This window comes from Ambystoma mexicanum, chromosome 1p, assembly GCF_040938575.1.
Source record: "Ambystoma mexicanum isolate Mex_15411 chromosome 1p, UKY_AmexF1_1, whole genome shotgun sequence".
In the NCBI taxonomy this organism is placed as follows: Eukaryota; Metazoa; Chordata; class Amphibia; order Caudata; family Ambystomatidae; genus Ambystoma; species Ambystoma mexicanum.
Window position 1 is genome coordinate 392,589,664 of NC_090921.1, and position 15,244 is coordinate 392,604,907.

At 44.1% G+C, this 15,244-nt stretch overlaps 1 protein-coding gene across 3 annotated transcripts in view; it reads left to right on the top strand.

Moving 5' to 3' along the window:
* LOC138570930 (SURP and G-patch domain-containing protein 2-like) overlaps nucleotides 1-15,244 on the top strand; it is a 906,804-nt gene that overhangs the window by 734,804 nt on the left and 156,756 nt on the right. For all 3 annotated transcript variants that reach the window (XM_069649158.1, XM_069649157.1, XM_069649159.1), the window contains exon 7: nucleotides 11,862-12,228. In XM_069649158.1, coding sequence (XP_069505259.1) covers nucleotides 11,862-12,228 — 367 coding nt within the window. The remainder of the gene's footprint in view (nucleotides 1-11,861; nucleotides 12,229-15,244) is intronic.

Sequence of the window (15,244 nt, forward strand, 5' to 3'; positions counted from 1 at the left end):
GCACCACCTCCAACTTCTTCTTTATCCCTTTTCTCTCACTGATTCTATGGTCCAATCGCAATGCTAAATCAATCAGTGCACTGCATGAATCCGGCTGTGGCTCCACTGAGCTATATCATCCTTTAGTTCTTCTCGAAGCCCCTGATAAAACAATACTGACTGTTTAGGCTTGGGATATTCAGTCTCCACCACCAGCCTGTTGAAATGTGTGATATAAGTCACCAAGGTCCCTAGTTCCCCCGCTTCAACACCAGTAACTCTTTATCCTGGGCTTAAGAGACATTCCTTCTATTAAACAAACGCTTAAACTCTTCCACGAACTGATTCCAGTTATACAATATCGGATCAACCTTTTGTACAAAAGGAATGGTCCACTCTGCTGCATTCCCTGACAAATAGGAAATTACAAATGCTGTTCTCGCCTGCATAGCTTCAAATGCTGTGGGTTTACATAGGAAGTGTAACTGTGACTGTCTCAAGAACATAGAGGACTTCCCTGGGTCACCTGAACATCTTTTGGGTGAAACCAGCGGTACCCCAAATTGCTGCTGCACCACTACTGTTAGACCGGCTACAGGAGGCAGCACCCTGCAAAGGCATACCCTGTGCTATCAATCCACTAACCTGAGTCTTCAACATATTATTTTCCTGTTGAGCATGTTCTAATTCTGCTTGAATCTCTTGTAAGGCCTTTAGCACATCGGCCAAATGCAGGGTGGTAGATTCCATTAGGCTTAGGTGGTGTTTCTTTTCCCGTATTGGGGGCTGGTGATTAGGTCAAGTCACCTGAAGAACCAACACAACTTCACCCTGACCATGGAAGCCGAATGGAAGTCGACCCTCCACCCAAGGTTGGCACAGAATCCTGATTATAAGTAGCAGGTCACCACATGGCAGCCAGCGGGGGAGAAGAGGGTTAGGGAGACATTGTTGATGGGTAGGGGGAGTTAGAAACACCAGAAAGAGGGTTAAGAAACTTAAATGGATTGGAAGGGGGGGTGGGGTAAGGGAAACGCATGACGTATGTAACCAAGTAACGTGTATCAAACATAAGCACCTACAAAATCGATGACCATGTCAAACCTCTCTTAACTTCTGCCAGGTGAGAGAACAGTCCTATTCTGACTGTCACTCTACCTTCCTCCAGCCTAAACCTACTCAGACATTCATTGCATGATTAGAAGCAGATGGTTGCCAGACAATGGAACAAACATATAAAGCACCTGCAATTGGCCCATTAGAACTCTGAAACAGGCAGAACAAATACATGTAGCACAAACAACATGGAAGCATGGAATGGGTCGTCTGGCAGGAGTTATTACTTTCCCCAGTCAAACGTTTTCTGGACTCCCTCCTCCCCACACTTGTCGCTTAAGGATTCCGCACTAATTGTGTAGCTTAACCCTTTAAGTGCCATGGGCCTTTTTTGATGATTTCGGTATGTGGCCATTCAATGGCTTGTAACTTTTTTGTTACATCAGATATCTCGGCCAAATTTGGCTCCTTTTTTTCCCACATGTAGGCGGTCGTAACGTCACCCAGGAATCCTAGGTTGCTCTAGGGGGTGAGAGAAAATAGGCAAATTTTTTTTTTTTTTTATTGGTTGTTGTTTTGGCAAAGAAAAATACATTTTTCCAACCTTTCAACAATACATTTAAATCTACATTACAAACAGAATAATTTTCTATTAAAAAATAAATTAAGAGTTGAATTAAAACCCCTGTGAACAGTCAGAGCTTTCAGAAAAGAAACATAATGTATATAATTCAATCTTTTGCTTTTTTTTCCATTTCTAAAACAAATTTTTTCCCAACATATTCAAATCTTCATAATTTTCAGAAAATGAACAATCGCATACTGTATCGCTTTCTTGTTCGTGTGAAACAGTGTAGACCATAGTTGGTCATAGGTTACATTGATATGCCCTTCAAAGAACGGTTTGAACAGTTTAGCTCTTAATTCTGTCCAATGGTCACAATCAACCAATAAATGGCGCACAGTCTCCAACATATGATGACAAAACCTACATTTGTTTTCTTCCTTTGATAGAATTTTGCGCTTATAAAGAAGGTCAGCTGTAGAGCACAATCCTAGTCTAAAGCGCATGAATGCCTGGCGGTGCTGAAGACTTGGGGAGATCAATAAGTACTGAGCAGTTTGGCCAAATCTTTTTGGCTCAAATGGGTTCTCCTGAAATTTTTTATATTGTGCACACTGGGCAATAGTGAGAATCCAATCATGCCGCCACATGCTTTCTTTGGCCTTGCAGGGGTTATCAATTAGCAATTGGATAGTTATGTTAGCATCATCAAGCAATTTCAACACTCTTTGTCTCCAAACTCTTATAAATACGTCATGGGTTTCTTGTGCAGCATAGTCGGCCATAATTTGAGTTAGGCCATTTTCCAAGTTACCCATTACAAGTTTGCGATACAAGGAGCAACAGAGCCACTTATATCTGGCATGAAGTGATATTAATCCCAATTCATAGCGAATTAGAGGTAGTGGTTCCGAACTAGGTAGATGCAACATTTTTCTCCAAAAAGCTCCTTCCATCTTAGCCCAATAGGTGTATGGTCGCCAGTGTTTGGTTTCTGTCCCATATAATAATATAGGTGAGGTTTTCTGTTTATAATAAGTTATGATTGGAAATATCGAAAATTTACAAAATTTTGCCCTGATAATTCTTGCTTGGGAAATTGCATTGTGAAGTTTTGCTCTCTTAGCTTCCTCAAAGGGTAAATCAGTCGGGTGGTTAGTTATTAAAACACCTAGATAGGTATACGTTGAAACAATGCTTAAGGAGCTGTTCTGTAATATCCATGAGTAGGTTCTGCATCTTTGTTTAGGGATCCCAAATTGAATGATTTGTGTTTTGGAAGTATTGATGGCTATGCAGTTGGAATGAGCATAGCCCTCAAGAGCTTTCAACATACTTTTGAGTCCCTGAGGGGTCTTAGACATAAGAACCATTTCATCCGCATAAAGCAGATAGTTTATGGGTGTTCCCTTGAGGCGAGGGGCATCAGTTCTTATATCTTTAAATACGATACCTATGTCCGAGATGAAAAAATTAAAAATAGCCGAGGCCAAGATACAGCCCTGTTTTAAACCCCGGTCTGTTTGAATATAGCCGGATAGGAGTCCATCCCTGCGAAGTCGAACCTGAATGGTTGTTTTGGAGTGAAACTGAATTATCCATCGCAGGATGGGCCATGGACAGCCCTTTTCTAGGAGTTTTTTGAACAATAGTTCACGAGGAACACCATCAAATGCCGTGCGGAAATCTATAAAGGCAACAAAAATGGGCTGCTTCCTTTGCTTGTGCGCGTTTATCAGAGAATTCAACGTAATTAGGTTTATAGAAGTACCAAGGCCGGCTACAAAGCCTGTTTGGAACTCATCCCTAAAGGAGTTTGCTGTTAACCAAGCGTTGAATGCTACTAACACGATGCGCGCAAAGATCTTACCAGGGCAGTCTAACAGGGCGATCGGTCGGTATGACCTAGGATCGCCCCTCGCGCCTTTCTTATAGACAGGAACTATTATAGATTTTCTCCACGAATCAGGGATTTTACCAGTTTGAAGTGTATGTTGGAAGATGTGGTTTAATATTGTCGCCCATCTTATTGGATTTTGCTTCATCATTGAATTGCTAATGCCATCTGGCCCGGCTGCGCGAGATCTAAATAAGCAAAAAGGGTGAACGTTTTTTCTTTTTTTTTTTTTTAAATGCCAATAAAATGATGTACAAAGCAGCCTGTGTTCTTTTCCTTGTAAGAGCTACGGACAAATGTTTGCTGTGCTGAATTCCCCAATATCCTGGCTTTGAAGAACAGGTTGAGTGGAAACGAAAAAAAATGATTTTGATGTGGTTATCAACTGTTTTGTGAAGGGTAGGCGATTTTGCCCATTTTTGCCAATTGGACATGCATGGACGGAATGGAAGAAAAGGGTAGGAAATCCGAATTGGAGGACAGAAAGGCATATATTTCTGTAAAGTAGACAAAATTCCAAGTTTAGGAAGAGGTAATTTGCGTAGTTCATGCAACAACTAGGTAGGGGAAAATGCCATAGATTGGTGAAAAGCAGGAAAATGACCAAAACAAAGGTATGTGGTGGACATGGTTGGCTTGGAACAGCAATGGCTTCTATGAATTTTGAGAAAAGCAATGCTCCACTACATTCCCCTGACACCCATGCAAAGTCCAAAATGTGGGGGAAAAAATGCATTTTCCACACATTTCACTCGGCTCACCCATCGAAACACGCCGCCAACAACACATGGCCTACCGTCCCGCGTTCCCACAGGTGTCCCGAAGAAAACGGTACCTCACATGTGTGGGTGCACCTACCTTGGGGCCAAGGGGAAAGCCTAAAACACAGGTAACCCCAAGTCTGTTTTGACACGTGAATTTCACACTTTCTGCAGACGGGCACACCATACAGATATGGGCCTCGGGTGTCCAAGCCACCAAGGAAAACGGGGAACCCCATGCATTTCCGAAATTAGGACACCCGTGGGAATCCGCAGAGCTATGAATTGCGCCAATCGGCCCAGAATGTATTACCCAGACACCCCAGCAAAGTCCAAAATGTGGGGGAAAAAAAACGCATTTTCCACACATTTCACTCGGCTCACCCATCGAAACACACCGCCAACAACACATGGCCTACCGTCCTGCGTTCCCAGAGGTGTCTTGATGAAAACGGTACCTCACATGTGTGGGTGCACCTACCTGGGCACCAAGGGGAAAGCCTAAAACACAGGTAACCCCAAGTCGTTTCCGACAGCAGAAAATGCAGAATTTCGCTCAAGCCCACACGATGCACGTTTGGGCCTAGGGTTTCCAAACCACCAAGGAAAACTGGGAACACCATACATTTCCGAAAAGAGGACACACGTGGGAATCCGCAGAGGGCTGACTTGCGCAAATCGGCCCAGAATTTATTATCCAGAAGCCCCGGCAAAGTCTGAAATGTGCCGAACAAACCCACATTTTTCACTTTGTCTGGGGTTCTGGGTAAAACATTCTGGTCCGCTTCGCGCAGGTTGGACCTCTGTGGATTCCCACTGGTGCCCTCTTTTCAGAAATGCATGGGGTTCCCAGTTTTCCTTGGTGGCTTTGACACCCTTGGCCCAAATCTGTAGGTTGCCCACATGAACAAATTGTGCTGTGGCGAAAGGCTTGGGGTTACCAGCGGGTTACCCTTTTCCTTTTGCGCCCCCGGTAGGTGCACCCACAGATGTGAGGTACCGTTTTCGTCGGGACACCTGTGGGAACGCGAGAAGGTATGACATCTGTTGGCGATGTGTTTCGGTGAGTGGACACAGGGAAATGTCTCTGAAATTGGCTGGAAATGAAGACAATTCTCAGACATATCTCTCTGGCCACCCACCGAAACACACCGCCAACAACACATGGCCTACCTTCCCACCCAACTCCCCTTGGTGAAGAGAGGCACATTGATGTGCCAATCTGGCTCCTGGGTGCCCAAACCTTACTGCCCCACCCACTGGGAGGCCTATCCCACCATTTTTGGGGGCCCTCTTCCCCCTCACCCCAAGTGGGTGGCGGGGGCACCTCATGCAGACCCCCTGGGCCTCCTACAAACGGCTGCGTGTGGTACACCCCCCCCCCTCCATTTGGGGTGGGGGGGCAGAGGGCCCCCAAAAAATTGTGGGTCAGGCCCCCCAGTGGGTGGGGCAGTAAGGTTTGGGCACCCCAGTGCCAGATTGACACACCAATTTAACCCTCTGCGCCAGGGCAAGTTTCATTAACAAAGAAAAAAATGGAAAATGGTACACTACACTTTAGGGCGGGATGAGGGGCACCCTAAACCGCCAGGTAATTTCCTAATGTAATGGGGGTGACCCTCTACCCCCCACACCAAATGCAGGGGGGCATCTCAGTTAGCCGTCCTTGGGGGCAGATAAGAGGGGGGCATCTCATGCAGCCCTCCATGGGGTCAGATGCCCCTTCCTAGGAGCAGATATCTGCCTCCAGGGAGGGCTACAAGGGGTGCCCCCATTTCCCCTTGGGGTGAGGGGGAGAGGGCCACCCCCCTTTTCTGTAAAATATACCCCTGGTGGCTAGTGGCCCCCCCCACTCCCACCCAAAATTCCCATTTCTTTTTTCCTTTTTTTATTTTGCCCCCTTCCCTCGGGGCAGATGATCAGCCATCTCCCCGCAGGGGGGGGGGGGCCTAACCTGCAGGCCCCATTCTTTGGGGGTCCTGCACACTTATTCCTGGTGGCGCTCCTCCCCACCCCCCAATTGGATGGGGGGGCACCTCATGTACTCCTGCCTGGGGGCATAAATCTGCCCCCAGGGAGGGCTACAAGGGGTGACCCCCCTTTCCACTTGGTGTGGGAGGGGGAGGGCCACCACCATTTCAAGGGGGCAAAAAAACTGTAATCCAACCCCCGGGCTATGTGAGGGGGAGGTCCCCCCTCACTGCCAGGGGGCTGCATTACCTTCAGTTTCACGTTGGCGTGCGCAAAGCATGTCAGCGTGAAACAAAGTAAATTCACTGAAGCAGCCATTTTCGGCTGCTGCAGTGAAGATGGAAGGTAAGAGCCCTTCTTTGTCCGCCTCGATCTCCGGCTGTATTTCAAGCTGGATATCGAGGCAGGTATTGTTGGAAAGGGGAGATTCTCCCCTTTCCAACGATACCCTTTGTGTGGCATTGCTGCTCACGGATCGGGTGCAGTGCGCGCGATCCGTGGGCAGCAATGTCACTGGATCAATAGAGATCCGTTTGTGCTGCGGGGGTAGAGGGGGCTGCTTACTAGGTAAGCGGCCCCCTTCCAAACCCCCCCCCCCCGTGGCCCCATGGTAATAGTTAGAAGAGTGTCTAAACAGGCTGCCAACCCGCAGAACTGCCGTTTTGTCACGATTGGGAGCGGAATGTGGCAACAATGGTCACAGTGTAGCGGAGCAGGACCGAAAGAGGGCAAGCCCCTCTAGCATGTGCCCACCTCACCACCTCTCCTCTCTGCTCCGCGCTCAAACTGAACCTGCGTCCACAGCTGCTCCTGACCTCGGCCCGTGTCTGCATACATCCGTGATCACCAACAACAGCTCGGGCCGAGGCGGGACTTAAAAAGCCGGCACGGCAGCCTCTTTCCCGTGTGTCTTGTCACGTGGCCGCCACCTGCCCTGATGGGGAAATGTAGTTTCCCCAGAGGAAGCAAGCGCCTACTGTCTGACAACACCAAAGCACGCTAGCCCTGGCATTATGACTCCTGCCACAGCATAGCAGTCCAGCAACCCCATTCCCAGTCCTTACAGTTCCGATACTTGGATGTCCATGTATATCATAATATCAGGCTCTCTTTTGATAACAACAGCGTACAAGCAACACTCGGTTTAGAAAAATCAATTGAATTTTTGGAAAAGATTACCTCTCAGTAATGGGGAGAATAGCAGTGATTAAAATGGTGGCCCTTCCCTATTTATTCTATCATTTTATTAATATACCAAGGGCCTTTTTCAGAGAGCTTCATTCGGTAATCGGTGGTTTCAGTTGGGGTTCTGGCAGACAGAGGATGGCATTGAGTACATTGTGCAAGGACTATGCAGAGGAAGGGGTGCGGTTGCCACATTTCGAGTTATGCTACATGGCGGGACAACTGCAACATCTAGCTGGGTTGCTATCAGATGTAGAAATGGTGGAGCACACCTTATTACGGTTGGTTTTCGCACCATACCCACTGAAGTATGTGCTTTGGCTGGGGAGAGCTAGATTCCAGAATCCCCCCACCGAACAACCTGCAGTTAGGTAGGAAGATTTTAACTCGGACCAAATAACTGTTGAAGGTGGGTGAACCTTACTACCTCAATATGACCTTACCAGCAATCTTTTGAGAGGATAAAGGGGACCTTGGACTGATCCAAACTCAATGAGAAGAATATTGGGTGGCGAGAAGAGGGGACTTGTTCTCCGTTGTGGGATTCTTGGAGTTTCAATAGATTGTGGGGAGGTTTCAGGTGCACTTGGGCCCTTTTCTGTTCTCTCTTTACACTTCCCCTCTTGCTGCTGTTACTTCTTCCTTTGGTTTATCACACCACCTTTATGCTGATGATGCACAACATTTTCTTTTTTTTTTTTACTCTTTCACTTCTGAAATCTACCACACTCTTTCTGCCTGTCTTTTTGCTATCAAATCTTGGATGTTTTCTCACTATCTTACACTCAATGCTGGGAAAACTGAAGTCCTCTTTTTCCCTGCTAATACCCTTTGCCCTACCTGTCCTTTATCTCCTTCCCCCATCCCAGCTTCCAATCTCATCCACGGTCCGAAATCTTGGCCTTTACTTTGACTCTAGTCTCGCTTGCTCTCATCACATTTCTCTAACCGCGTGCTTGCCTCTTTCACTTACACAATATTCGCAAACCTCGTCCATTTCTCACTTTTCAAGCTTCTAAACTGCTGATTTCCTCTTTGATCATTTCCTGACTCTTTTATTGTTCGTCTTCCCTTTTTTATTAAGGCTTCCTATTTCCTGTTTTGCCCCTCTCTAATCTGTATTTGTCTTCTATCTGTCTTCTTAGGTCTCCTCCCTTTCCGAGATTTTATCTCTTCCTCTCTTACCACTCATGGCTGGTTATCCTTTCACACTCAACTTAAATTTAATTGTCTTTGTCTTTCCTTTAAATGTCTCGATGGTCTTTCTCCCGACTATCTCTCTGCTCTGGGATCTTTCTATACCGCTTCTCGTTCTCGCCGCTGTTCTTCTCAGTTTCTATTGTTTTTCTGTATTTTTTGCTTATCCATTCTATTGTACTGTTCCTTGCTCTCTGTACAACGCCTTGGCTTAAGGCGCTTTATAAAACACAAATAAATACAAATACACTCTGGTCAATTCATGATGCATGCCAGATTACTACATAGGGCTAACCAACTGTGGCAGGGATTCTCAGAACCTCCGGAGGAAGATGGCACATTGGGATTACTATATGATGTATCCGAAGGGGTGTGGGGGGGGTCACAGAGTGTCGGAGTTGTATCAAGGGCTGTTGGCTGCTCTGCCAGCGGATGCACTTGAGAATAAAAATAAGTGGGAGTTGGATGTGGCCAGGGAATTCACAGAGCAGGAGTGGGGCCAATGTGATGCTGTATCCGAAGAAGGTTTAGAGAAATGCCAGATTTAAGTTGACCCAATTTTGTTTTTCACAGGACATACATGACAGCACAGGTTATAGCCCAATTTCCCAGATTGACTGGTGTCCTAGATGTGGAACGAAGGGGAAAGATATGTTGCATATGGTTGGGGCTTGCCCTCTGATTGGGAGGTTCTGGCACGAGATGGGGTGCCGAATAAAGAGTGGGAAATCATGAGAGGCAATTGGTTATCAGAGGCTTGTTTACTTGGCATGACATAGCGCCCTAAAGTAGTGAAACCAGAAAATGGACTTCTCGACTTGGCCTGGGTACTTGCTAAAAGAAGACTAGCTATGGCTTGGAAATCACTGGTAGGTCCATGCATTGAATGTTGGTGGAATGACCTGAGGTGCGGCTCAATGGCAGAGGCCACTGTATTATACAGGGCTATGCAGGCATGATTGAGAGAGAGCTCGGAGAATGTGACCAAATGGAATGCCCTGGTGCACTCACAGTTTAGCGCGGCCGATGATAAACTGCCATTAGACCTATGCACGGCTGAGAGTCAGAGTGGAGATATTTGAGGGTAAAATGGAGGGACAGGAATAAGGGACCAATGGGAAAAAGAGTAGGGAAGGTGAGCAAGTGTGTGGGACATTGACAGGGTTAGCTCCCAAAGAATTTGTGGTAGGCAATACAGGCTGTTGGTTAATGTGTTGGAATTTGTTTAAGTTGAAATGTAATGATGAAGTACACATTGGATAACTGATAAAGAAACTGTCAAACAAAAAATCATAAACAATAAAATAATTTGCTGTCATCAATATGCTGCACGATATGATAAATGGATCAAACCTAGGTGCCTTAAAGTAATTTACCTTCGATTTGCTATGCATTGCATTCCCATTGGCTTACTGTGTTGGGCAAGATTGTATGTAATGACCCTGTTGGAGACTACACCAGCCTTGTCCTCTTGGCAATAGGTAACCCAACCTTTGGTATAGGCCTGTACTACACAAGTTGGTATAGTGACTGAGCAGCCAGGCTTATCTCAAGAGGGGGTCAATGTGATCTGTAGGGTTGTAACATAGACTCACAGTGACGGGTATTCAAATAATACGTACACTCAAGTTTTCTTGATACAATTATTATTTATTAATTTAACAGCCCGTTTTAAAATAAGCCTTCCTCAGAAGTGATCAATAGGCAACACTTAAATACACTTCAACAATACACTCCTTCAGTTCAATAAAATAAGTAGATACCCTTTTGGGATGGCACACAGATACTTCCTACACCCTGAGGTGACTTCAATAGTTGGGGTACTGTGGACATTCATCTATCACTTTTCACACTTCAATGGTAATACTGAAGTTATGGCAAAAAGGAAAAGGTTAGGGAAGGAAACAAAGGTTAACAAATTTCTCAAACAGGTAAGCACTTTTCAATCCCCCAATGAAATATAGGTTAACCCTTTCCCATCTATACAAGTAAGATATGTATGTATGACTTTTTGGAGGGATAGTTAAACAGTCTTCAGGGAGCCAGGACAGCCAATGTCAATTGAGCAAAGTCTAGGGGAGCGGAGGCACCTCTTGAAGATGGCACAAAAGTCTTGCACAATGTTGAAGAAAATTTAGTTGTAAAAAGGAATCGCATGGAGGAGATTTTACTCCCAATAAGCGCACGTTAGAAAATCTCTTTGCACCAATTATGACACGTTGATAAATGTTTTGAAATAGTAAGCACAACACAGTTCATCGCTTCTCTTTCCTGAGAAATTAGTACATGTTTAATGCAACATGTAACAATATGATCAATTCCAATGCATTATGGTTTTGTTATTTATATATTGGTGAGCTTTTTCTTATGTTTCAATTCTTATTATTTTTTGTCTGTTTCTGTTTTCCATAACCCTTCCAATCCATTCCTTATCCCCGTCCTAACTCTCTGTCAATATGTAACGACATCAAAAATAACTTTGATTTTGTACTATTGTGAATAGATGTAATGGGGAATGAAGCATATAGGCCCTATGTTTTGAAAAAGGCTGAGTTTTAAGCCGAAACACGTGTCAACATTTTAAGGGCACTTCTGTTATGTTTGACAAACAGTAAATAATATGACTGTGAAAATCAAAAACAGTAAATACAGTTGTGGCGCATTATTTATGTGAGAACATTTCCTTCATAAAAATAGTAATACAGTTCCCAATGTATTTGAATTTTCATCCAGTTCTGGCCCTACAGCAGAAGTGCTTGCAGTGCCTTAACAAGATCGGATGTTGCATGCTCTGGGTGCCTAAAAGGGTAAATGCTTGTTTTTCTGTGTGTTAGTTTGCAGAGTGGAATGTATAGACAATGCTGGCTCACTTGTCTGGCGTTTGTGTGGGCGATGGGTTTGAGTTTGTCCTGAAAGTATGATGGGATTTTGAGGTGAATGGCTTTGAATACACTGCAGAGTCCATGATGGAGAAGAAAATAATCATTTACCAAATGCGTTCTGCCAACACTTGTGAAGAAAAGAATAGGCTATACTCCAAAGGGTGTGGTGTCCCATAACATACACACTGTTTTTAAAATGTATCAGAAAAACAATATGTCCGGATGCAATCGGTTGCAGAATGTCAAAGTAAATGAAGTTATAACAGATGCTGAAATAAGTTACAGGTGAATAACTTCTCATTGTAGTGTTACATCGTATGTTTGTAAAAGTCTATATTTTCTAAATGTATTTTCATTTTCCTTCAAAGGTTTTTAAATCAGAAAGACCATCCAGCATATAAATTCTATCAGATGAAGTTAGCCGAGTTCAGCAAGGCCAGGCAAGAGGGTGAGATTTCCAATCAGAAACCATTGATTCCAGTGAAATCTAGCACAAAAGAAGAAATCAAATCTGCAAACCCCGAACTTCAAAATCCCAATAACCAAGCTGCAGAGTCTCACAGTGCACTGCTGCTGCTGTCTGAACTCTACGATTCAGATGAGGAAGATTCTGAATCTAAAGACCGTACGTCGCATGACCGCAAGCATCAAAGCCATCGGCACCATCGATCTCGATCACAAACTAATTCTGCAACCAGAAACCAGAAACGGACTTCTTCGAAGCGTGATTCACATGTAGGAATCAGGTTGCTATAATAAGTTGCTTAGAAACTGTTCTCTGCTAATGGATGCTAGCGCACCAGTGGTTCACTAATGTTTAAAATATATTTTTTAGTTCATGGCTTTCAAATGGTATCTTTTTACTCAAAAGGGTGGTAAGGAAAGTTAGCTGCATCTTTACCCTGGAGGTTCCAGTGTGCTTTTAGTACATGTTACTATATAAGGTGCTTGTACAGTACCAATTTTAGCACTAGGTTATTGCAGTGCGTGAAGATGGCTATTGCTGATTACGGCTGGGGTGCAGAAAACAATGTTTTACACATCAGGGAAGGCTTAAGGAAGAAATTCATTTTTGGAGATTCTCAGGAGAATCTCTATGGATACCAGTTCGGCAGTATGAAAGCCTGCCCAATAATCCCTTTCCTCTGAACCTTTCTTTATTTAAATTGGGTGTGGCTATGTTAGATGACTTCACGAACCCGGGAAATATCTGGTAAGTCTGGCTTGTGTACTGTATTCATCTCCTTAAGTACAGTTATGAGGGCATGTGAATAGAAGGTAAATCTGTGAAGCCATTTTTTTTAAACGGACTGTTTCATACAAGCAATTTGTCAGAAAGCGTGCTATTGTACATATTTCAATTATAATTGAACTTGGGCCCACACTTGGTTTTCAGGATATTTTTGAACCAATTAGTTTACACATGCCTTCATTTATGGCAGCAATAGAACTATTGAAAGCACCTGCAGTTATGGGCATGGTTGCTTGAATTTATTCTGTTCATAGTTGAATAAAAACGTTCACATTTAATTTTGGATCAATACACTATTCATCTAATTGTTTGGTTAGCTTATGTATTTGTAATTTTCTTTTCTTCTGTAGTCCAGAGATTGATGTGTCTAAAGAGTAATGTCGTCTCGTTCCAGATAGGTGAAATATGTGCTAACCCAATTTGCCTTCATAGAATTTGCTTGGCTGAAAAAAGTCTTCTCGCCTAGTAAATGTGCACTACATAATACCCAATCTACTTTCTTGGGAATAGAGTGGTGATGTGCCTTCTGGCTCAGTGGAGATGGAATGGGTCCTAGTACCAAGCCTGCCTCCTTGCTCTTGGTGTTTGTCCACCTGCCCTCCCGTGATTGGCATGACTGAAGAACTGTCTCTTCTGCCTCTAGGTAGGTGCCATACTTGCAGGTACCCATCCATCCTGAATAATGAGAGGAGGGCTATCTTCTTTCAGGTGAAGTGGAATGCTTGCTAAATACACACTATCTGTCTCTCAGGGTTGCCCTGGTTGTAAACATGCATCTCTCCCTTGGCTAGATGGAATTCATTCTTATCCCCTGGCAGTCTTCTTGGGAATGCCATGGCTACAGAACTCTTGTGTTCTACCACGAGATTTCTGTAAATGTTGCCAATAGCCAACTTGCCGTCTCTGGAAGTGGGTAAATGTGCTCAAAGCTACAAATCATTGTAATATTCTTCGACAGGAAAGGGGTCAGCCTTTTGGAACTATAATAATGTTATTTAAACTTTTGTCTTTTTGATGGATTATTAAGCTTGCCATGTTCTGTTTTCTTAATTTGGGTATCCCGTAGTAACAACGCCAGTAACTACTTCGATTTAATTTACTTCGATGTAAGTACTTGAAAAAATATAAGGGGTTGTGGGTAAAGTGATAAAAAGGGTGTGGGGGTTTGAGGTAGGGGAAGTAGGGTAGGGGCATGGGCATAAAAAAACGGAAGTAACATTTCACAATAATTACTTCGAAGTAAATTACTTCAAAGTAATTACTGGCGTCGAAATGACATGGAACCCTTAATTTGATGATGTAAAGTGAGGTTTCCATTTTGACTCCAGGTTTTGGCCCTTAAAACGTATTGTCATTCTCTGCCTGTTGACAGTAATATATATTAGATTACGTATTATGAGAATTCAGTACCATGATTGCTTTGGGTTAGCAGAAAACAAGAATAAGGGCGCAGAGAAATAAGATGCTAACGAATGCATTGTCTTTTCTCATGTTTTTGTTTGTTTTATCATTTATATTGCGCACCAGACCCAGGGGTATTCGGGCGCGAAAGCATAAGAGGGTTGTTAGGCTTAGGTTACATATGTACAAGGATAGGTACAGCTGAGGTTACAATGCTGTATAGACAACACAATAGACAATGTAGATAGGCAGAGGGAGTGTGTGTGACATACATACAAATGTTAAGGCAGTTGCCAGTGTACAAGGATAGGTACAGCTGTGTTACATTGCTGTATAGCTGCCACAATGGGCAGGCAGAAAGAAAGTGTACAAAGTGTGGCATAGATCAGTAAGACGCACCTAAAAATAGTGAGGCAGTATAGTTACTTATATACAATGGGTGCAGGGTGGGTCCAAGTATAGTCTGGTCAGACGTCCTGTTCCTTTAGCCAGTGGATCAGTTTAGCTCGGAATTGTGGGTAGCGTAGATCTTCCCTTAATGCAGGGGGGAGAGAGTTCCAACATTGAGCTGCTTTAACAGGGAAGCTGCTCCCACCGGACTTGGTGAGCCTAAATCTAGGTACTAATAGGAGGTTTGAATTAACCTTTCTTAGTGGGTGGGAGGCTGTTTGTCTATGAAATCTGTCTGAGAGGTATTGTGGGGCTGCGTGGTTGAGGCATCTGTGTGTCAGGGATGTGATTTTGAGGAGGATTCTGTCTTTAGTAGAAAGCAGTTGACTGATCTCCTAAGGTCAGATATATGGACCTTTTTAGGAAGACTTAGGGCAGCTCTTAAAGCATTGTTTTAGAGAGTTTGAATTTTGGAGATGATGTGTTTATTGCTGCCAATATATAAGGCATTGCAATAATCCAGTTTACATAAAATTAAGGCTCGCGCCAGTGTAATACAGTTATTAGGCGAGAGGAACGGCTTGGCTGCTCTGATTAGCTTACAAGTATAGGAGGTGGCTGAGGCCAAAGTATTAACTTGTTTGCCAAAGGAGAGCGTGGAGTCTAGGTGGAAGCCAAGTGTTTTGACTACCTTGGCCACAGTGATAA